The sequence below is a fragment of the Nerophis ophidion genome, linkage group LG10, assembly GCF_033978795.1.
Source record: "Nerophis ophidion isolate RoL-2023_Sa linkage group LG10, RoL_Noph_v1.0, whole genome shotgun sequence".
NCBI classification, from domain to species: Eukaryota; Metazoa; Chordata; class Actinopteri; order Syngnathiformes; family Syngnathidae; genus Nerophis; species Nerophis ophidion.
Genome location: NC_084620.1, coordinates 46,136,135 through 46,161,256, shown reverse-complemented (window position 1 = coordinate 46,161,256; position 25,122 = coordinate 46,136,135). Strand labels below are relative to the sequence as shown.

The window sequence follows — 25,122 nt, the reverse complement described above, 5'->3', positions numbered from 1 at the left end:
TGGTGGATGGTCCTTCTGGAAGGTTCTCTTCTCTCCACAGAGGAATGCTGTAGCTCTGACAGAGTGACCATCGGGTTCTTGGTCATCTCCCTAAGGTCCTTCACCCATGATCGCTCAGATTAGATGGCAAGCCAGCTCTTTCCATTCTATCATACAGGCGTGATTGGTGGATGGTCCTTCTGGAAGGTTCTCTTCTCTCCACAGAGGAATGCTGTAGCTCTGACAGAGTGACCATCGGGTTCTTGGTCATCTCCCTAAGGTCCTTCACCCATGATCGCTCAGATTAGATGGCAAGCCAGCTCTTTCCATTCTATCATACAGGCGTGATTGGTGGATGGTCCTTCTGGAAGGTTCTCTTCTCCCCACAGAGGAATGTTGTAGCTCTGACAGAGTGACCATCGGGTTCTTGGTCATCTCCCTAAGGTCCTTCACCCATGATCGCTCAGTTTGGATGGCAAGCCAGCTCTTTCCATTCTGTCATAGAGGCCTGATTGGTGGATGGTCCTTCTGGAAGGTTCTATTCTCTCCACAGAGGAATGATGTAGCTCTAACAGAGTGACCATCGGGTTCTTGGTCATCTCCCTAAGGTCCTTCACCCATGATCGCTCAGTTTAGATGGCAAGCCAGCTCTAGGAAGAATCCTGGTGGTTCCAAACTTCTTCGATTTACGGATGATGGAGGCCGTTGTGCTCATTGGGACCTTCAAGGCAGATGATATTGTTCTGTACTTTTCCCCAGTCTGTCTTGGAGGTCTACGGACAATTCCTTCAACTTTGTTCTTGGTTTGTGTTCAGCCATGCACTATGAAATGTGGGACCTTATGAATAACCAGGTGTGTGCCTTTCCAAATCATGTCCAACCAACTGACTCCAAATAAACTGTAGGAACACCCCTAATTAATGGGCTGTGAATTAGGGATGTACAAACCGAAAACCTATTTTAATTAGAGATGAATAAATCGTTTGGCAAGCCTCTGGGTTGATTTATATCTAGTATGGACAGGTCGATGTCCGGTTTGAAAGTCGCAAATCAGTTGATTTGAGTTCTGCTTCATGATATGGCTTTTTTAATCTTGCGAGACTTACGAGATGATGTAATGCGAGAGTAACATTCTCATTTGCGACTGACAACAAAAGAGCATCTTGGCAGACAGCACCAAAAAAGTTTACAATGCACCTCCAAATCTTAAATCTAAAGTGTGGTAAACGTTTGGATTTTGTTTTAAAAGAAGGGTCAGTTGGAATAACGTGTGGCCATTTCTTAAGTTTGGAAAGCAGCGATAAAGTAGCGACTGAGAACCCACCTGTTGAGACGGCATGGAGACACTCAAGCGGGCGATGACGGAGCTATGGATGCCAATGCGAGCATAGCTACCAACTCGCAAGCCAAGGACACTGATTTGAAAGACTTCCAGCCCCAACTTAGCCAAAACTCTGTGAGGTTATCTCAGCATCTAATACACTGTTCATTGTGCTAATGATAAAGACCAAGCTGCACAGTAACCAGCAGAATAGCACTTTGGAAAGTATCGAGGGTTTTGGGTTTTGACAAATGTCCTACACAGCATTGCTGATCACTGTTGTTGATCATTCATTCTCATAATGCCAACGACGTGTGCGATTGTCGACTGCCATAGTCAAGGTGCGATATTTTTATTATCTGGAAAAAAAATAGGTACTTGTTTGTTGTTTTTTGTTAAAGTTTGCTGATTGGGGGAATAATTCCTTGGACACATGAGGACTTTTAGGGCAAAAAAACTGAGGATTTAAAGGAGTAATAGATGGTAGTTTTTGCTTTAGTTTAGTTATTGTGTACTATTGGCTTTGTTTCAGGTGTAATAAAAGATAATAGGGAACTATTTGAAGTATTAGGTTGATATTTTTAAACTGTCAATAGAAAATTGTACAGTTAATACATGTGATTGGTATTTGTAACGGCCGATCTCACACATGGATGATCAGTATCGGAATATGCAGCATAAATCGCTGATCGGAACATCACTACTAATGACTTCTACTATCCTCCTGTCCTGTACCTGTAGCTCCCACACATCACCACTTGACGTGGGCCCCCACAGGACCACCCCCACACCTGGAGCCACCCCCAAAGGCACATAACAGTTTTTGCATAACCTGACATGATTTACAATTTGACAACTAAAAAAATTGTTTTGTGGTTGACTTGCATCCAGTTAGGTTTCCCGGTTTTGTTTTCTGACATTCTGCTTGTTTTCAACGTATGTACTGTACATGCTAGAGTATTGATTATATTCTTTGTGTCTCATCTCCCGACATGTAGGTAGCGAAAGCGGTCGGAGTACCCCCAGCTTATCCACCTACTCCGATGGAAAATCGCCATCCTCCGGGTCAACGTACATCGCTGCCCCTCGCCATTTCCACATACCTGGTAGGCCAGTATTGGAAAATGTCATTATTTGTTTTTTCTTTCTATGTTTCCTAAAATATTTTAATCAATCCCAGTTCATTCTTTTCTATTCCCATGTAAATGTTCTAGTTTATTGATTAAAAAATGTTGATTGATTTCAATGTGTATTCATGTCTACGTTTTAGTGTATTCTTGAAATGAAAACGATACGGTTAATTCATGCTATTTTTTTCCACATTTACAAACCCCGTTTCCATATGAGTTGGGAAATTGTGTTAGATGTAAAATATAAACGGATTACAATGATTTGCAAATCCTTTTCCACCCACATTCAGTTGAATGCACTACAAAGACAACATATCCGATATTTAAACTCATAAACTTAGGTTTTTTTTGCAAATAATAATTAACTTAGAATTTCATGGCTGCAACACGTGCCAAAGTAGTTGGGAAAGGGCATGTTCACCACTGTGTTACATCACCTTTTCTTTTAACAACACTCAATAAACGTTTGGGAACTGAGGAAACTAATTGTTGAAGCTTTGGAAGTGGATTTCTTTCCCATTCTTGTTTTATGTAGAGCTTCAGTTCTTCAACAGTCTCTGGTCTTCGCTGTCATATTTTATGCTTCATAATGCGCCACACATTTTCGATGGGAGACAGGTCTGGACTGCAGGCGGGCCAGGAAAGTACCTGCACTCTTTTTTTACAAAGCCACGCTGTTGTAACACATGCTGAATGTGGCTTGCTGAAATAAGCAGGGGCGTCCATGAAAAAGACGGCGCTTAGATGGCAGCATATGTTGTTCCAAAACCTGTATGTACCTTTCAGCATTAATGGTGCCTTCACAGATGTGTAAGTTACCCAAGCCTTGGGCACTAATGCACCCCCATACCATCACAGATGCTGGCTTTTGAACTTTGCGTCCATAACAGTCTGGATGGTTCGCTTCCCCTTTGGTCCGGATGACCCGATGTCGAATATTTCCAAAAACAATTTGAAATGTGGACTCGTCAGACCACAGAACACTTTTCCACTTTGCATCAGTCCATCTTAGATGATCTAGGGCCAGAGAAGCCAGCGGCGTTTCTGGATGTTGTTGATAAATGGCTTTCACTTTGCATAGTAGATCTTTAACTTGCACTTACAGATGTAGCGACAAACTGTATTTAGTGACAGTGGTTTTCTGAAGTATTCCTGAGCCCATGTGGTGATATCCTTTAGAGATTGATGTCGGTTTTTGATACAGTGCTGTCTGAGGGATCGAAGGTCACGGTCATTCAAAGTTAGTTTCCGGCCATGCTGCTTCCGTGGAGTGATTTCTCCTAAACCTTTTGATGATATTACGGACCGTAGATGTTGAAATCCCTAAATTTCTTGCAATTGTACTTTGAGAAACGTTGTTCTTAAACTGTTTGACTATTTGCTCATGCAGTTGTGTACCTCGCCCCATCCTTTCTTGTGAAAGACTGAGCATTTTTTAGGAAGCTGTTTTTATACCCAATCATGGCGCCCACCTGTTCCCAATTAGCCTGCACACCTGTGGGATGTTCCAAATGAGTGTTTGATGAGCAAAATCAACTTTATCAGTATTTATTGCCACCTTTCCGAACTTATTTGTCAAGTGTTGCTGGCATCAAATTCTAAACTTAATGATTATTGGCAAAAAAAAAAAATGTTAATCTGTTTGAACATCAAATATGTTGTCTTTGTAGCATATTCAACTGAATATGGGTTGAAAATTGTTTGCAAATCATTGTATTCCGTTTATATTTACATCTAACACAATTTCCCAACTCATATGGAAACGGCGTTTGTAATAGATTGTTTTTTGTTTTTTTTTAATCAGCCAGTCACATTTTATTCGTTCCCCCCCCCCAAAAAAAATTCCCCATATGACCTTGGTTTTTGCCTCCAGAAAAAAAAATGTTTCCCTTTATTTTGAACATTTTTGAAAATGTTGTGGTTTATTCACACAACATAAAACATACAGTAAAACATTTGTATGTAACATTTTTGTTATAGAGTATTTCCTTAGATTTCAGATGATTTTATTACATTTTATTCCCATTAAACAATATGCTTCTTACCATTTTTTTTTTACTGGTTTCTGTATATATTCTTATTATGTCTGAAAAATATAACTTTTAAAAAATGTTATTTTTGCCATTTTTTGAGTCATTCTCACTGAGATGTTTTGCTTGTACTACTGATTTTTTTGTTATATTTGCTAATAACCTAATTCACTTTTATGACAATGAATTTTTGCACGTGACCCCTGTCAAAATTAACGCATTCCTCTTTTTCCTTCATTCTTCCTTCTATTTTTCTGTCCTTTTTGTGTTTAAATTTTTTTTTATTTTTCTAATGTCCCTCTTTGCCTATATTCCCGTTTTCAGAGCCCGTGGTCAAAGATAATATCTATAGAAAACCCCCCATCTACAAACAGCATGGTACAGTCACATCACCTGCTTTTAACAAAAAAAATGTTCCTCTCTTGCATGCCAACTTTTTCATGATTATCTTCCTTGAATCTGGTGTTTTTTGGCGTTCCAGTTGACGGGGATTTGGTACAGCAAAATTAGCTTCTTAAAAAAAAAATTGTATCATGTATTAGTATAAATTACTATGTACCATGTGTAAGTTTCCCTCTTTAAAAAAAAATCATAATCTTATTTAATTTTCACATATTTAAAGCATTTTTAATATAATGATAACATATATATATATATATATATATATATATATATATATATATATATATATATATATATATATATATATATAAAAATCATGTAACTACCAAGTTCATATTTTCAACCGCTAACTTCCTGCTGTTTTTCAGCTTCCAGAACTTCCTGGCAGGATGGCGAGGATAGCAAGGTAAGTAGTTACTTGTCTCATTACTTTCAACAACCTATGTTGTAGTACAAAACCCAAAACCGGTTGTGTAAATGTTAAATAAAAACAGAATACAATGATTTGCAAAACCTTTTCAATTTATTTTTAATTGAATAGACTGCAAAGACAATATATTTTATGTTAGAACTGAGAGACGTAATTTAATGGCAGAAAAGTTGCAAAAAAGTTGGCACAGGGGCATTTTTACCACTGTGTCACATGGCCTTTCCTTTTAACAACACTTAGTAAACATTTGGGAACTGAGGAGACCAATTTTTGAAGCTTTTCAGGTGGAATTCTTTCCCATTCTTGCTTGATGTACAGCTTAAGTTGTTCAACAGTCTCTACTGTGGTATTTTAGGCTTCATATTGCGCCACACATTTTCAATGGGAGACAGGTCTGGACTACAGGCAGGCCAGTCCTGTACTCTTTTACAATGAAGCCACGTTGTTGTAACACGTGGCTTGGCATTGTCTTGCTGAAATAAGCAGGGGCGTCCATGAAAAAATAGTTGCTTGGACGCTCCAAAACCTGTATGTACCTTTCAGCATTAATGGTGCCTTCACAAGTGTGTAAGTTATCCATGCCTTGGGCACTAATACACCCCCATACCATCATAGATGCTGGATTTTGAACCTTGCGCCTAGACCAATCCAGATGGTTCTTTTCCTCTTTGATCCGGAGAACACGACGTCCACAGTCTCCAAAAACAATTTGAAATGTGGACTTGTCAGATCACAGAACAATTTTCCACTTTGCATCAGTCCATCTTAGATGAGCCCGTGACTTTCAATCCCACAGGCGGTACTGGGTGTTGTTGATAAATGGCTTTGGCTTTGCATAGTACAGTTTTAACTTGCACTTACAGAAATACCAACAAACTGTAGTTACTGACAGTGGTTTTTTGAAGTGCTCCTGAGCCCACGTGGTGATATCCTTTTCACACTGATGTCGCTTTTTGATGCAGTACCGCCTGAGGGATCAAAGATCCGTAATATCATCGCTTACATGCAGGGATTTCTCCAGATTCTCTGAACCTTTTGATGATATTACGGATGTAGAAATTTCTAAATTCCTTGCAATAGCTTATTAAGAAATGTTGTTCTTAAACTGTTCGAAAATTTGCTCACCCATTTGTTCACAAAGTGGTGACCCTCGCCCCATACTTGTTTGTGAATGACTGAGCATTTCATGGAAGCTGCTTTTATACCCAATTATGGCACCCACCTGTTCCCAATTAGCGTGCTCACCTGTGGGATGTTCCAAATAAGTGTTTGATGAGCATCCCTCAACTTTCTCAGTCTTTTTTGGCACTTGTGCCAGCTTTTTTGAAACATGTTGCAGGCATCAAATTCCAAATGAGCTAATATTTAACGTTTTCCAGTTCGAACGTTCAGTAGCTTGTCTTTGCAGTCTATTCAATTGAATATAGGTTGAAAAAAGGATTTGCAAATCATTGTATTCTGTTTTTATTTACCGTTTATGTGCCAACTTCACTAGTTTTGGGATTTGTACATGAACAAACAAGTCTCGTGATACAACCAACAGGGCGTCCACCATTTCGCCTCGATGTTGCATACCGGGTGGTTTTAGACACTTCCAGGTGTCTTTCAATGACAGATGTGTCCTCAACGTTTTGTCCAGTTATCACAACCAAATTTAAACTAAGCGTCTCGACAGATGGCAGATAATAAACTGTCAATATTTTCAGTTTTCTGTGGCATATGGAAATGGCCCATGTGGCCTGCAACACATATATGGTTAAGGCATTGCCACCTGCTTCGTGGCATCTCTAACCAAGTTTTTTTTTTTTTTACCTACTCAGTGGCCTAGTGGTTACTGACCGCCCTGAGATCAATAGGCTGTGAGTTCAAACTCCGACTGAGTCACACTGCAAAAACTGAAATCTAAGTAAGATTAAATATCTCAAAGAAGGGTGATATTTTCTTATTGTCTGTCTGATAAGATACTTCTTCTCACTAAGCAGACTTTATGTTAGTGTTTTACTTGGTCCTAAATTATCTTAGTAGGATATTACAGCTTGTTGCTGATATTTGATGACCTATATTGAGTAAAATATGCTTGAAACTAGAACATCAACTGTTGCAAAGCTGTGTCATCAACACACAAGTATAAAACTACTTTTTTAAAGTAATAATTTCTTTAAGCATGAAAAAAAAAAATCATGCCCAGGTTATATCATTATGTCAAGATAATGGCATTAACATTTACTTGATTTAAGAATATTTTTCAACATACTGAGCAAAAAGATCTTTTTTTTCGACCAAGAGAAGTGCACTTGTTATTAGTGAGAATATACTTATTTTAAGGTATTTTTGGGTTCGCTGAGGTTAGCTAATTTTACTTGTTTTGGAAAGTCTTGACAAGCCAAATTTTTTGACAGATAATTTTGCTTAGTTCAAATAAAATACCCCTCGTTTTTGTATTTTTTTTTTCTTGTTTTCGAACACCGACTTTTTGCAGTGTATACCAAAGTGTTTTACTTTTTTTGAGGTTTTTGGTCCTAAATCATCTTAGTAAGATATCACAGCTTGTTGCTGATATTTGATGACCTATATTAAGTAAAATATGCTTGAAACTAGAACATCAACTGTTGCAAAGCTGTGTTATCAACACACAAGTATAAAACTACTTTTTTAAAGTAATAATTTCTTACTTCAAGCATGAAAAAAAAATCATGATGCCGAGCGCATATCAGTATGTCAAGATAATGGCACTAGCATTTACTTAATTTAAGAATATTTTTCAACATATTGAGCAAAAAGGTCTTTTTTTTCGACCAAGAAAAGTGCACTTGTTATTAGTGAGAATATACTTATTTTAAGGTATTTTTGGGTTCGCTGAGGTTAGCTAATTTTACTTGTTTTGGAAAGTCTTGACAAGCCGAATTTTTTGACGGATAATTTTGCTTAGTTCAAATAAAATACCCCTCATTTCTGTATTTTTTTTTCTTCTTGTTTTTGAACACCGACTTTTTGCAGTGTATACCAAAGACTATAAAAATGGGACCCATTACCTCCACTGCAAAAACTCAACTCTAAGTAAGATTAAATATCCCAAATAAGGGTGATGTTTGATCATTTTTTGTCTGATAAGATAATTATTCTCACTAAGCAGATTTTATGTTAGAGTGTTTTACTTTTTTTTAAGGGTTTTGGTCCTAAATTATCTTTGTAAGATATTACAGCTTGTCGCTGATATTTTATGACCTATATTGAGTAAAACATGCTTGAAACTAGAATATCAACTGTTGCAAACCTGTGTCATCAACACTCACAATTATAAAACTACTTTTTTAAAGTAATAATTTCTTACTTCAAGCACTGAGGTTAGCTAATTTTTTTGGTTACGGAAAGTCCATCCATCCATCCATCCATTTTCTACCGCTTATTCCCTTTCGGGGTCGCGGGGGGCGCTGGCGCCTATCATGAAAATGGGACCCATTACCTCCACTGCAAAAACTGAACTCTAAGTAAGATTAAATATCCCAAATAAGGGTGATGTTTGCTTATTTTCTGTCTGATAAAATAATTCTTCTCACTAAGCAGATTTTATGTTAGAGTGTTTTACTTTTTTGAAGGGTTTTGGTCCTAAATTATCTTAGTAAGATATTACAGCTTGTTGCTGATATTTGATGACCTATATTAAGTAAAATATGCTTGAAACTAGAATATCAACTGTTGCAAAGCTGTGTTATCAACATAAAACTACTTTTTTAAAGCAATAATTTCTTTAAGCATGAAAAAAAATCATGATGCCGAGGTTATATCAGTATGTCAAGATAATGGCATTAACATTTACTTGATTTAAGAATATTTTTCAACATATTGAGCAAAAAAGGTCTTTTTTTTCGACCAAGAAAAGTGCACTTGTTATTAGTGAGAATATACTTATTTTAAGGTATTGTTGGGTTCGCTGAGGTTAGCTAATTTTACTTGTTTTGGAAAGTCTTGACAAGCTTAATTTTTTGACGGATAATTTTGCTTAGTTCAAATAAAATACCCCTCATTTTTGTATTTTTTTCTTCTTGTTTTTGAACACCGACTTTTTGCAGTGTATACCAAAGACTATAAAAATGGGACCCATTACCTCCACTGCAAAAACTGAAATCTAAGTAAGATTAAATATCCCAAAAAGGGTGATGTTTGCTTATTTTCTGTCTGATAAGATCATTCTTCTCACTAAGAAGATTTTATGTTAGTGTTTTACTTTTTTTAAGGGTTTTGGTACTAAATTATCTTAGTAAAATATCACAGCTTGTTGCTGATATTTGATGACCTATATTGAGTAAAACATGCTTGAAACTAGAATATCAACTGTTGCAAAGCTGTGTTATCAACACACAAGTATAAAACTACTTTTTTAAAGTAATAATTTCTTACTTCAAGCATGAAAAAAAATCATGATGCCGAGCGCATATCATTATGTCAAGATAATGGCACTAGCATATACTTAATTTAAGAATATTTTTCAACATACTGAGCAAAAAGGTCTTTTTTTTTCTACCAAGAAAAGTGCACTTGTTAGTGAGAATATTTTAAGGTATTTTTTGGGTTTGCTGAGGTTAGCTGATTTTACTTGTTTTGGAAAGTCTTGACAAGCCAAATTTTTGGACAGATAGTTTTGCTTACCGGTAGTTCAAATAAAATACCCCTCATTTTTGTATTTTTTTTTCTTGTTTTTGAACACCGACTTTATTATAAAAATGGGACTCATTACCTCCACTGCAAAAACTGAAATCCAAGTAAGATTAAATATCTCAAATAACGGTGATATTTGATTATTTTCTGTCTGATAAGATAATTATTCTTACTAAGCAGATTTTATGTTAGAGTGTTTTACTTGTTTTAAGGGCTTTGATCTTAAATTATCTTAGTAAGATATCACAGCTTGTTGCTGATATTTGATTACCTATATTGAGTAAAACATACTTGAAACTAGAATATCAACTGTTGGAAAGCTGTGTTATCAACACACAAGTATAAAACTACTTTTTTAAAGTAATAATTTCTTATTTCAAGCATGGAAAAAAAATCATGACTTTGACAAAAATGTGTCTCATAATTAAAACAGATGACAGCCAAATGGACTTTGCTGTTTTATTTCCAATGAAACAATAGAAAACACGTACTCATATAGTAGTACAGTTGGCACAGTTCAGTAAACTGACAGTTAATATTTAAACATTTAACACTTGACATTTCAAACAATTTTAAACAGAAAGAGTTCATGCGCATTCAGATAATTTTTTCAAAATTACAATGAAAAAAATTTGGGCCGGGGGCCGGGCTGTATATATGCGCACTAATTGACTGAAAGAGCACGCACTTGGCGCAATGATGTCATGTTGTCGATGGAAAAATGCATTTTTAGACCATGTGATTTGCTTGAGTGGCTAGTAGACCACGAGAGTAACAAGCGGTTGTCTTGTTGCCTTTCCATTAAGAACGATATAAATTGTTTTTTAGTGTAAGTTTGATGGTTTCAAGAAATCCAATGCTGAGCGCATATCATGATGTCATGATAATGGCACTCACATTTACTTAATTTAAGAATATTTTTCAACATATTAAGCAAAAAGGTTTGTTTTTTTCTACCAAAAAAAGTACAGTTGTTATTAGTGAGAATATTCTTATTTTAAGGTATTTTTGGGTTCGCTGAGGTTAGCAAATTTATCTTGTTTTGGAAAGTCTTGACAAGCCTAATTTTCTTGTTCTACTGCCAGATCATTTTGCTTGGATCAAATAAAATACCCCTCATTTCTGTATTTTTTTTTTCTTGTTTCTGAACACCGACTTTTTGCAGTGTATACCAAAGACTATAAAAATAGGACCCATTACCTCCCTGCTTGGCACTCAGCATCAAGGGTTGGAATTGAGGGTTAAATCACCAAAAATGATCCCCGGGCGCGGCCACCGGTGCTGCTCGCTGCTCCCCTTCACCTCCCAGGGAGTGAACGAGGGGATGGGTCAAATGCAGAGGACACATTTCACCACACCTAGTGTGTGTGTGACTATTATCGGCACTTTAACTTTTGCTTAAGTTTGACAACTCACCCTGAATCATTTCCATTGCATTCCAGAATGCCAGTTGGATGATGGATGGACAGATGGGCCCAGAAGACCTTGACCCATGCAAGTCAACATGCAGTTTGCCAATGAACACCTACAAGCCAAGTGAGTATGAACGGTTAACATGGCACAAACTGACAACTGTTAGATAAAAAAAATATTGAATTACTATTATATTTTGTCAGGTTTTCCTCATAATAAGTTTGCATCCTTACCTGGTTATGGGAGGAATGGCATCTACAAGGTAAGCTACCCATCGTTAGCTATTAATGCTAGCTTGTTGATGTGAATTTGAAATGTTATTACAAACCCCGTTTCCATATGAGTTGGAAAATTGTCTTTGATGTACATATAAACGGAATACAATGATTTGCAAATCCTTTTCAACCCATATTCAATTGAATGCACTACAAAGACAAGATATTTGATGTTCAAACTCATAAAACTTTTTTTTTTTTGCAAATAATAATTAACTTAGAATTTCATGGCTGCAACACGTGCCAAAGTAGTTGGGAAAGGGCATGTTCACCACTGTGTTACATCACCTTTTCTTTTAACAACACTCAATAAACGTTTGGGAACTGAGGAAACTAATTGTTGAAGCTTTGAAAATGGAATTCTTTCCCATTCTTGTTTTATGTAGAGCTTCAGTCGTTCAACAGTCCGGGGTCTCCGCTGTCGTATTTTACGCTTCACAATGCGCCACATATTTTCGAAAGGGACAGGTCTGGACTGCAGGCGGGCCAGAAAAGTACCCGCACTCTTTTTTGACGAAGCCAGGCTGTTGTAACACGTGCTGAATGTGGTATGGCATTGTCTTGCTGAAATAAGCAGGGGCGTCCCTGAAAAAGACGGCACTTATATGACAGCATATGTTGTTCCAAAACCTGTATGTACCTTTTAGCATTAATGGTGCCTTCACAGATGTGTAAGTACCCATGCCTTTGGCACAAATGCACCCCCATACCATCACAGATGCTGGCTTTTGAACTTTGCGTCGACAACAGTTTGGATGGTTCGCTTCCCCTTTGGTCCGGATGACCCGATGTCGAATATTTCCAAAAACAATCTGAAATGTGGACTCGTCAGATCACAAAACACTTTTCCACTTTGCAACAGTCCATCTTAGGTGATCTCGGGCTCAGAGAAGCCGGCGGCGTTTCTGGATGTTGTTGATAAATGGCTTTCGCTTTGCACTGTAGATCTTTAACTTGCACTTACAGATGTAGCGACAAACTGTATTTAGTGACAGTGGTTTTCTGAAGTGTTCCTGAGCCCATGTGGTGATATCCTTTAGAGATTTATGCTGTTTTTTAATACAGTGCTATCTGAGGGATCGAAGGTCACGATCATTCATTGTTGGTTTCCGGCCATGCCGCTGAAGTGGAGTGATTTCTCCAGATTCTCTGAACCTTTTGCTGATATTATGGACCGTAGATGTTGAAATCCCTAAATTTCTTGCAATTGCACTTTGAGAAACGTTGTTCTTAAACTGTTTGACTATTTGCTCACGCAGTTGTGGACAAAGGGGTGTACCTCGCCCCATCCTTTTTGTGAAAGACTGAGCATTTTTTAGGAAGCTGTTTTTATACCCAATCATGGCGCCCACCTGTTCCCAATTAGCCTGCACACCTGTGGGATGTTCCAAATGAGTGTTTGATGAGCAAAATCAACTTTATCAGTATTTATTGCCACCTTTCCGAACTTATTTGTCAAGTGTTGCTGGCATCAAATTCTAAACTTAATGATTATTGGCAAAAAAAAAAAATTTTAATCTGTTTGAACATCAAATATGTTGTCTTTGTAGCATATTCAACTGAATATGGGTTGAAAATTGTTTGCAAATCATTGTATTCCGTTTATATTTACATCTAACACAATTTCCCAACTCATATGGAAACGGCGTTTGTAATAGATTGTTTTTTGTTTTTTTTAAATCAGCCAGTCACATTTTATTCGTTCCCCCCCCCAAAAAAAATTCCCCATATGACCTTGGTTTTTGCCTCCAGAAAAAAAAATGTTTCCCTTTATTTTGAACATTTTTGAAAATGTTGTGGTTTATTCACACAACATAAAACATACAGTAAAACATTTGTATGTAACATTTTTGTTATAGAGTATTTCCTTAGATTTCAGATGATTTTATTACATTTTATTCCCATTAAACAATATGTTTGACTATTTGCTCACGCAGTTGTGGACAAAGGGGTGTACCTCGCCCCATCCTTTTTGTGAAAGACTGAGCATTTTTTGGGTAGCTGTTTTTATGCCCAATCATGGCACCCACCTGTTCCCAATTAGCCTGCACACATGTGGGAGGTTCCAAATAAGTGTTTGATGAGCATTCCTCAATTTTATCAGTATTTATTGCCACCTTTCCCAACTTCTTCGTCAAGTGTTGCTGGCATAAAATTCCAAAGTTAATGATTATTTGCAAACAAAAAAATGTTTATCAGTTTGAACATCAAATATGTTGTCTTTGTAGCATATTCAACTGAATATGGGTTGAAAAGGATTTGCAAATCATTGTATTCCGTTTATATTTACATCTAACACAATCTCCCAACTCATATGGAAACGTGATTTGTAAATATTTTTTTATATTTAAATTCCCCAATACTAGTGGTCTTTAACAGGGGATCCATTACTTAATAAATAAATACAACAATTGTGCTGAAAATAAGTTATGGTTACAGTTAGGTTTGGGTTCGAGTCTTGGTTATGGTTGGGGTTAGGGTCGTATATAATCAGCAATTGCAATACATCCAAATACCGCAATAATAACAGGTAATGGTGCGTTGCATTCGCCATCTTGGATCACGTGACAAATCAAAAGCTTCCTCTCGGGTGGCCATCTTGCAAAAAGGGTTCACTTCCGTCGTTGTCACCCTTGTGGGCGCGACTTCGACTAAAATCTGCGGCCGCAGCTCGACCCTCCCCCACTGTCTCATACAAAACGGGGAAAAAAAAGATGGCTACTCTGAGCTTTGACCTTTGTCGAGTGACGATTACAGCCCATAGATAATGGACGGGTTTTTTTACCTGAAGTCACTTCCTTAAACCACCACCAAGGGGCACTGTGTAACATTACAAAAACAATTAAAATATTTACATTTGTGTGTGATAATTTTCTACAATTATCCAAACATATTTATGTTTATTTCCATGGACGGTTTCTTCCTTTAAAATTTCAATGCTCAAATTTGCAGTTTCTTCCATCAATTTCTATAATTTTCAGGAAGATAGCTGTAATTTTTCATAGAACATTTCAAGCTTCATACATGAAAATTTGAAATATTTTTTTGAAACATTTTTTATTTTACAGTAACCATGTCATACTTAAAAAATAGGTACATTTTTACTTAATTTCCCATACTTTTTTTTAGAATTTCCCCAAATATTTGTCATTTTCTATGAAACGTTTCCTACATTAAATGTATAATTTGTAAATTAGTGTAATGATCCATCCAGCCATCTTCTTCCTGCTGTTTAGGGGATTTTGCAGGGAAACCTGTGAAACAGGCTTGCAGGGATAAAGTAGCCTCTGTGTTTTTTCCTGACGTAAAGTAAACAGTTTTTAAAATGAAAGTAATATTTTATCTGAGTTTTTAAATTACTTTGCTTGTTGATGATTTTTTATGTTGGGTTTTATATTGTGTAGTTATATTTATATGGTAATTATTATTCTGTGACTGTAAATTGTTTGCCTGTTTTCTTATTGATGCTTTTATTTTTTATTTTTGTTTGTATTACGTATTTACAACTATATGCTTTTACTTGTAATTGTGTTGAGTTGTGGAACCCAGGAAGACTACTGGGTTGTTGTGGCAACCAACTAATGGGGATCCTTAATAAAAATAAAAATAAAAATAAAAGTGTATATATATATATATATATATATATATATATATATATATATATATATATATATATATATATACTGTATTTCCTTGAATTGCCGCCGGGGCGCTAATTAATTTAAAACCTATTCTCACTCCTGTGCTTACCAAAGGCATGGAGTAAAAGTAAGCATGCACTAATTATTTTAAAACCTCTTTTCACTCCGGCACTCACCAAAGGTATGCAGTAAAAATTTGAGTGTGATGTAAGCTTGGACCTTAAATCCTACTGAATAGATCTTAATCTTCTTCCCTTTATGCGATTTCAAATTACCGGTATTGAAATCAGCCTCCTCCATTTTGAAAATGATGACAGGGGAAGTGTCACTCGTGACGTCACGAGTTTGACCAGGCGGTAATACTAAGCATTTGCTTATTATTTTGGGAAGCGAGTTTGACTTAGGCATATAGTATTCGCAGGCAGGCGCATACTATATGCCCTGCGGCAATTTAAGGAAATATGGTATATATACAGTATATATATATATATAAATGTGTGTATATATGTATGTGTGTGTGTGTGTATAGATATATATATATACATACACATACCACATACTGACCCAATGCAACATTTCCTACTTGAAAAGGTTTGAATTCCATCCATTTTTCTATCACTTATTTCCTTTGGGGTCACGGGCGGCGCTGGTGCCTATCTCAGCTACAATCGGGCGGAAGGCCAGGTACACCCTGGACAAGTCGCCAACTCATCGCAGGGCCAAGGTTTAAATTCATAGATATAAATGTTGTGGAATGACTTTCATTCAATAATTTTTTTCCACATACATATCTATGATTTTTGCAAACTTTTTTCCATGAAACATTTTCTGATGTCAAATATGAACTTTCAAAATAAAATGTATGAATGTAGATTTAATTTTGATAATTTAATGTTGATTTTCATGGAAAGTTTCCTACTTCAAAAATGTAAATGTAGCATAAACGATATTCCTGATTCCCCCAGTGAAGGACTTTTTCCTCGTGTGTTTCCTGACAGGCTGCTGACATGATGGAGGACCACGCTGATCCAGACTCTCACAGCTGGGGAGGCATGAGAGGTAAATAAACATCTCATGGCTTCCTTCTAGCCGACAGCTTTTTAAACGTCATGACTTCATTTTACTTTTTCCTTTCTTTATTTCCCAGAATACAAGGTAAGATTTGACTCATTCCATCCAATCATTCCAAATGTTTTGACAATCAAATGAAGAAATATTGTTTTCCTCCATTGGTTGCAGGTCTACCCCTATGAAATACTGGCAGTCACACACAGAGTGAAAGTGAAACTTCCCAGAGACATTGATCGCACACGACTAGAGGTGAATATCATCATGGTTCTTTTCTCAAAGTGACTGAAATGTTTTCCCTCTGATCTACTCAAGGTATGACACTTGGTGTGTATGAAAACACGTGCAAACTTCATGCCACACGCAAAAAGAGTCTGTCTTGTACTCAGCAAAGTAATAAGCACATACGTACAGTATACCGTAAATATGTTTGTATATATATATACTGTATGTATATACTGTATACATACATATATATGTATATACGTGTATATATATATATATGTATGTATATATATGTGTATATATATATATATATATATATATATATATGTGTGTATGTGTGCATAGGGTCTGATCTACACAACATTTGCATCTGCTAAAACACATGCAAACTTCATGTCACACGCACAAAGAGTCTGTCTTTTATTCAGCAAAATAAAAAGGCCATATATATACATTATATATATATATATATATATATATATATATATATATATATATATATATATATATATATATGTGTGTGTATGTATGTATGTGTGTGTGTGTGTGTGTGTATATGTCTATATATACAGTATATATATGCATATATATATATATATATATATATATATATATATATATATATATAATGGGTGTGTGTGCCTGATCTACACAATATTTGCAGGTACTAAAACACGTGTAAACTTGATGCCGCACACAAAAAGAGTCGTCTTTTACTCTGCAAAATAAAAAGCACATACATATACTGTAAATATGTTTGTGTATATATATGTGTGTGTGTAAAGGGCCTGATCTACACAATATTTGCGTGTATTAAAACACGTGCAAACGCACACAGTCTGTCTCTAACTCGGCAAAATAATAAGGCCATACATATACTATATATATATATATATATATATATATATATATATATATATATATATATTAGGGGTGGGCAAATTAATGCGTTAATTACGGGTTAACTCATCAATCTATTAACGCCGACAATTATTTTATCGCACATTTGCGTATGTTGTTTACATGCTTTTATTTTGTTAACGCCTTTTCTTAACAAGATGGCATCTCCCGGATGTACTTCGGCGTGGAGGGGCTCTTGGTAAAGATGGAACATGTGGCATAAATACCGGACAATTCTGCAAATTTCATGGCTGGCTTACAGCGTGGTCACTCCGGGATCACTTACGACCGCCAGACAATTCTGAATGTGGATAGATCGGGCCGTTTTGGACTGAATGACGCGTGCTTGCTAGACCGGCTAGCTAGCATGGGAATACTTTGCCGGCTACATCCAGCGGCCTGTGAAGCAGCGGAGTATATGTGTTGTCTGTCTATTTATCAATAATGCAGACGAGGAGTTTTGGCTGAGTTCTTAACATTTACTTTCAGAGCGTGCATATCACAACATACAAGATGCCGTCATGGCGACACAACCTATACCGGGCTACCGCGCATGCTCGTCACTCCTGTTGCATGCTGGGTAGGGTAGTTCTTTTTTTCCCTGGCTCATAACATCCAAAATAGTACCATTTATATGTGTTCAGTTTATCAAAGCACCAAGCAAACAATCGGAAAATTCCCATCATATCAATTCCTAGATATGGTCATAATTATTTTAAGTGCACTACGCAGAATAAACACAACATTATTAATATTGCTACTACGGATAATTTGATCAAAAATTCCCTAAAACAGCCCACTACCTATAATATAGGTTTTTTAAACATAAGATCCCTGATAAAAAAAAAATGTTTCTGCTGTTACCTCAGAAATTGCCTGTTCAGATGTTATGATTGTGGCTCAGAGATTTGTATGTAGATTATATTTATTTTCCATAACAAACAGGATAACTTAAATACCCTGGCAGTGGCAATAAGCTTAAATGTTTGTATTTACATTTTTTGAGTTGATTTTCATAAAATATGCTATTTAACTGCTACTGTTTAACAAGGACTAATTTAAATTGTGTTTGCACAACAAATGTTTTGGCGCTTTTGTTCATGTGGGAGAATATTCCAATAAAGGTGCACTACACACTACTTTTGAATTCATTATTGGGCTTTGCGTATACAATGCAGTTAATCGCGATTAATCGGAGAAATAGTGCGATTAACTTCGATTAAAATTTTTAATTGTTGCCCAGCCCCACTCCGGGCGGGTGACATGACAAAAAAATAGATTTTAAATAGATTCGGGCGGGTGGCGATTGAACCATTTCGATATACATGATATACATGGTTCAGAGATCGGTAACTTTTACCGTTCAAAGAGCCATTTTGGACACGTGTCACAGAGCGAAGAAGACATTAGTTGGTGACATAAACATTCTCAAGAATGTCTGCCGGCAGTCACCCAGTTAATAAGTATTAGGGCCTACTATGAGGCCTTTGCCTTTGAAGCCTTCTACAACATGTACAATTTACTTGCAAGTTCAGCAATACCTTGTGTGTGGCTTCCACTGACACACGCACAGGACTGAAAGGCATACTGGGTGATACAGAGTACACTAATGGTTGTGATATAAACAATTTTAACACTCTTACTAATATGCGCCACGCTGTGAAGCCACACCAAACAAGAATGACAAACACATTTCGGGAGAACTCTTCACAGTAACACAACATAAACGCAACACCACAAATACCCAGAATCCTTTGCATCCATGACACTTCCTGACTATATTATACACCCCACTAGCAGCAAACCCTCCTGTTACTGTAAGGATGTTCTCCCGAAATGTGTTTGTCATTCTTGTTTGGTGTGGCTTCACAGTGTGGCGCATATTAGTAAGAGTGTTAAAATTGTTTATATCACAACCATCAGTGTACTATGTATCACCCAGTTTGCCCTTCAATCTTGTACGTGTGTTTGCGTAAGCTGCATACAGCATGTTGCTGGACTGGCAAACGGTTCGTACATGTTGTTGAAGGTGTCAAAGGCAATGGCTTCACAGCACGCCCTTATTCCCGTTATCTGAATGATCACCATCGGATATTCGCGAGAACGTTAGCGGCTCCCATTGCCTTCTTCACTTTGTAACACGGGTCAAACTAGCTCATTTAGTGGTAAAGGTCGCCGACTCCAGATATATAACAACGGGCGGTTGCGGTTCTGATAAAATGTTGGTTCGGGTGGATGACGACTTTAGTGATGCGGTTGCAGATTATATAATTGCCTATCCGCCCATCTCTAATATATAGAGATATATATATATGCATATATATTAAATTAACTAAAAATGTGCTAATAAATGGTGTAATAATAATTTACTGTTAGGAGCGGCCCTCAGGGGCCAAACATAACATAGCAGTACGCCTATCCCATTTCTGGTGTGGTAAAGAAGTGATACCAGATGAGTTCAACAGGCCTTTAGTGTACTGTCCTGTCTCCTGCTATCTCGTCCACCCGTTAACTTGTTTGTTTTATGTTTTTGTTTTTTTAGCGCCACCTATCGCCCGAGGACTTCCAGAGGGTGTTCGGAATGACGCTAGAACACTTTGACCGCCTGGCCCTATGGAAGAGGAACGACTTGAAGAAGAGGGCGCGCCTTTTTTAAGACAGGAAAGTCTCTGATCCACAAATTAACAACGTAATGCCTTGCCATTATAGTATAGAACCGCCATTTTGTCAATCCTGATGCGATGCAATGATACACTTCATGGCTTTACGACCATCTGTGACTTATGATAGACTTTCTGTTTTGTTTTTTGTTTTTTGTTTTTTTGCATGACCACTCGCCTGATTTTTTAATCACTTGCTGACTGTTCTCATGATAATTTAGCAGGAAATCATTCAACTATGTTACTCACTCATGTATTATTTATTATAAGACCATTCTTTGTTTAAACCATATAACTCATTCTATAGAAACAAGGAAAGCAGGATTAGATACGAACAAAAAAATGACATTTTAAATAGTCAAATAAAATCTCGTTACATTAAATATGAGAATTAACAATCACATATTTTCACATAAATTTCCTTCATCCGCCAGATAATAACAAAACAACATTTTTTAAAATTGATTAAACTAAAATAAAACTGAACTACTCATGCTTTGATAATGATTTTTAACATTAGTAAGAGTATTTGATGCCAAATGGAGAACCCACTAGTCAATGTTTATTTAACGATTTAAAATGCCATTTTTAAACAAGTTCAATTAAAAACATACAGTGCAGCGCAATAAAACTATTCCACGTAATTTCTTGATATAGCGAAAATTAGTGGTCAACCAGTAAATATTTCTGATTTGTGTTTTCATTTATATTTACTCGTTACATTTTAATTTGCGAAAATAAAACCTAAATAAAATAAAGCTACCGACTAACTTTTTTTTTTTAACACTAAACATTTATATTATAATCCCATGTCCTTGATTGACCACATGGAGATAATTACCAAATCAGTTATGTATTCTGAAAATGTATTTATTAATGTAATGCATATTTTAAAAAAAACAAAAAACTTCAATAACAAAATAGTAAAAGACGTAAAAGCAAAATACATTTTTGGTGTGTATTTTCATGAGAACTTTATTTCCAATGTATGCTGCACTGTAAACGTGCTATTATCAGGCATATATTTATTATTTCAGTCCATATCTGCTAATAATTGTGTTTTATAAGCTACTTCCTGGACAATAATGCAAATAGGAGAAATCCGAACACTTTGTTTTCCTACCGCTGTTTTGTGACAAAACAAAATTAGATCGAGATCAATAATTTTAAAACCTTTTACATGATGAATGTGACCTATAATCTGTGCTGTACAACTCCAAATCTGTCTTCTTCCGCTTAACCGAGGTCAGGTCGCGGGGGCAGAAGCCTAAGCAGTGAAGCCCAGACTTCCCTCTCCACAGCCACTTCGTCCAGCTCCTCCCGGGGGATCCCGAGGCGTTCCCAGGCCAGCCGGGAGACATAGTCTTCCCAACTTGTCCTGGGTCTTCCCCGTGGCCTCCTACTTATCGGACAACTGTACAACTCGTTTGAAAAAACAAAAAATCAATCCGGGGAAGTGAAAAAAAAAACAAAAAAACAACAGATATTGTGAATCACTTTAAAACTCCATTTAAAGGGCCACCTAAGAACCTCAAATAAAAGTTAAACATGATGAAGTGGTGACTTATCCAGGGTGTACCCTGCCTTCCGGCCGAAACGCAACCCAGAAAGGGACAAGCGGCAGAAAATGGATGGATGGATGGACTTCTCCTAGGCTTTTCCTGACATTTTGGAGCCATATCTAGTACTGTGAGTTATGGTCCACAGAACTTGAAGGCATGAGTTTTCCTTGCCCTTTTGTGGGTTCTTCCGAGGATGTTGTAGTCGTAATGATTTGTGCAGTCCTTTGAGACATTTGTGATTTGGGGCTATATAAATAAACATTGATTGATTGATTGATTGATCAGCCAGGGGAAGAGGACACAAAAATTCCCACAGCCTTCAAAATACCTTTTAAGAACACACAAGACATTCATTACCAAGTCGAGAAAATATGACACAACCGGGACGTTGCCAAGAACTGGAAGTCCCTTCACATTTGGATTCAATGGGAGGCTGCCTAGACCATGGCCACAGAAGGAGCTGCATGCGACAATAATGCTTTGTCTATCAATCAATCAATGTTTATTTATATAGCCCTAAATCACAAGTGTCTCAAAGGAGAGATCCCACATCACGGCAAGGAAAAACTCACATCCCAGTGGGATGTCAATGAGAATGACTATGACAAACCTTGGAGAGGACCGCAGATGTGGGTGAACCCATCCCTCTTGGGGTGACCGAATGCAATGGACCTCGAGTGGGTCTAGCATAATATTGTGGGAGTCCAGTCCATAGTGGATATAACATAATAGTGAGAGTCCAGGCCATAGTGGGGCTAGCAGGAGACCATCCCGAGAGGAGACGGGTCAGCAGCGCAGAGATGTCCCCAACCGATGCACAGGCGAGCGGCCCACCCCAGATCCTGACTCTGGACAGCGAGCACTTCACCTGTGCCCGCCCCCCCCCACCCCACCCCCGCCTTCCACAAGGGAGAGGGGGGCAGAGCAAAAAAGAATAGAAACGGCAGATCAACTGGTCTAAAAGGGGGGGCTAGAGTGAGTTTTACGATGGGACTTAAATGCTTGTACATTTCTTAACTGTTACCGGGAGGGGACTCCAGAGTACTGGAGCCCGATTAGAAAACGCTCTATAGCCTGCGGACTTTTTTTGGGCTCTGGGAATCACTAATAAGCCGGAGTTCTTTGAACGCAGATTTCTTGCCGGGACATATGGTACAATACAGGTAGACCGTGTAGTATTTTATACGTAAGTAGTAAAACCTTAAAGTCACATCTTAAGTGCACAGGAAGCCAGTGCAGGAGAGCCAGTACAGGCGTAATAAGATCAAACTTTCTTGTTCTTGTCAAAAGTCTAGCAGCCGCATTTTGTACCAACTGTAATCTTTTAGTGCTAGACATGGGGAGACCCCAAAATAATACGTTACAGTAATCGACATGAGACGTAACGAACGCATGAATAATGATCTCAGCGTCGAACGAATTTGAGCAATATTACGAAGATTAAAGAAGGCCGCTTTAGTAACACTCGTAATGTGTGACTCAAACGAGAGTCTGGGTCCAAATAAACCATGGTTGATTTATTTTTGGGGTCGGGGGCATAATTCTAAAATGTATGTTTGGTACAAACACAACACTTAGCAAAATAACACCAGACCCACAGTGAAGCATGCTGGTGGCAGCATCATGGTTTGGGTTGTTTTTCTTCAGCTGGAACCGAGGCTCCAAATACCAGTCAATGAACAGAATCTTCAAAGCTTCGGCTTGAAAGCTGACAAGGACATTCCATCTTTTGGCATAACAACGAGGGACACGTCCAAATGAACAAAATAATTGTTTCACCAGATGATAAATCGTTTTTAGAATCGCTCATCGAGACCTCAATCCGACCCAATGTCTGACGGGACCTGCAATCTTGACAGATTTTCAGATATATTTTGTAAAGAATCCAGTTATACTCTTAACCCAAAAACTCGGAGCGTGTGCAGGCTGTTGGACGTTTTGAAATTCCATCCATCCATCCATCCATTTTCTACGGCTTATCCGAGGTCAGGTTGCGGGGCCAGCTGCCTAAGCAGGGAAGCCCAGACTTCCCCTCTCCTCAGCCACTTTGTCCAGATCCTAATGGGGGATCCCAAGGCGTTCCCAGGCCAGCCTGGAAACATAGTCTTTACCAACGTGACCTGGGTCTTCCCCGTGGCCTCCTACCGGTCGGACGTGCCCTAAACTCCTCCCTAGGGTTCCTGACCAGATGCCTGAACCACCTCATCTGGCTCCTCTCGATGTGGAGAAGCAGCGGCTTTACTCTGACCTCCTCCCGGATGACAGAGCTTCTCACCCTATCCCAAAGGGAGAGACCCGCCACCCGGCGGAGGAAACTCATTTCGGCCGCTTGTACCCGTCATCTTGTCCTATTGGTCATGACCCAAAGCTCATGACCATAGGTGAGGATGGGAACGTAGATCGACCGGTAAATTGAGAGCTTTGCCTTCCGGATCAGCTCCTTCTTCGCCACAACGGATCGATACAGCATTCACATTACTGAAGACGCCGCACCGATTTCACCATCCACTCTTCCCTCACTCGTGAACAAGACTCAGAGGTACTTGAACTCCTCCACTTGGGGCAAGATCTCCCGTTTTGAAATTGTTCCCCTTAAAAAAATTTAGTTTTTCTTCATGTAGTTTTACAGATTGTAGGTCACATCAATGGTTGAAGGAGTTTGAAATGCCTTAGCTCGGTCTAATTGTTTTTGAACAGGTGTGCATGTATGTATATATATATATGTGTGTGTGTGTGTACTGTACATACATGCACACACACTTGACCACGTATTTATTCTGCTTTGGTTGTGGCTTGAAGGCATCATTGCGTAGAAGACTGCAACAACGACGTGTGCTACACATGCTAGCGGAGTATATATATTTCTGTATACCAGCCCTTCTGCATGTCGACAGGTTTCAACGTCAATACTGTGTGTGATTATTTTTGCTTCGAACGACACGGGAAATCTCGGGATTTCATTGTGGCATGAAGGAAGATGCTTTCGTTATTGGAGAAGAAAAAAAAACATATCAGATGCATTTTTGCGCATTGTAAAGTCCAAAAGAGTTGTCATGGTTTCTTGTTTCTGTAACATCCCTCTGCTATTAAAGTGCTTTATCCAAACCATCCCAGTGTTTGGACTCTCATTGACCTGCTGCTCTGCTCTTTTTGAAACTCATACAGTCCAAATACCTATGTCTGTCAAGAGTGTCAAGATGCTTTGTTTCTTTCCGCAAACCCCCAGTCAGCAATTGTCTTTATGACAAAAGACATGGAATGTCTACTGTGAGAATTATATATGTTTAATGCATAGTCATGTTAAACACAGCTAGTATTTTCCCATGTACTCCTGACCTCCTTGCATTTATCTGATGTCCGCTAGTAAACGCTTTGTTTTGTCTTAAGGGCTCCGGTTTGAGCTGTAGCGGCTAGTTCCTTATCTGTGTTG

General features: G+C 37.8%; 1 protein-coding gene and 1 non-coding gene across 6 annotated transcripts in view; both read left to right on the top strand.

Annotated features, from left to right (window-relative positions):
• Positions 1 to 24,800, top strand: part of ablim2 (actin binding LIM protein family, member 2) — a 113,541-nt gene extending 88,741 nt beyond the window's left edge. For 3 of the 5 annotated variants that reach the window (XR_009808539.1, XR_009808540.1, XR_009808542.1), the window contains 8 exons: positions 2,299 to 2,406; positions 4,785 to 4,838; positions 5,231 to 5,268; positions 11,391 to 11,484; positions 11,565 to 11,623; positions 16,276 to 16,432; positions 16,517 to 16,597; positions 20,013 to 24,800. Coding sequence is in view for 1 of the 5 variants with exons in the window: in XM_061913924.1 (XP_061769908.1) it covers positions 2,299 to 2,406; positions 4,785 to 4,838; positions 5,231 to 5,268; positions 11,391 to 11,484; positions 11,565 to 11,623; positions 16,276 to 16,336; positions 16,425 to 16,432; positions 16,517 to 16,597; positions 20,013 to 20,126 (617 nt within the window). In the remaining 4 variants the exon portion in view is untranslated. The remainder of the gene's footprint in view (positions 1 to 2,298; positions 2,407 to 4,784; positions 4,839 to 5,230; positions 5,269 to 11,390; positions 11,485 to 11,564; positions 11,624 to 16,275; positions 16,433 to 16,516; positions 16,598 to 20,012) is intronic. The other 2 variants (XM_061913924.1, XR_009808541.1) reach the window with 2 other exon arrangements.
• Positions 7,012 to 7,095, top strand: LOC133561330 (U6atac minor spliceosomal RNA). The gene has a single exon (XR_009808637.1). It is a non-coding gene; the product is annotated as a U6atac minor spliceosomal RNA (small nuclear RNA).
• Positions 24,801 to 25,122: the final 322 nt, after the last annotated feature.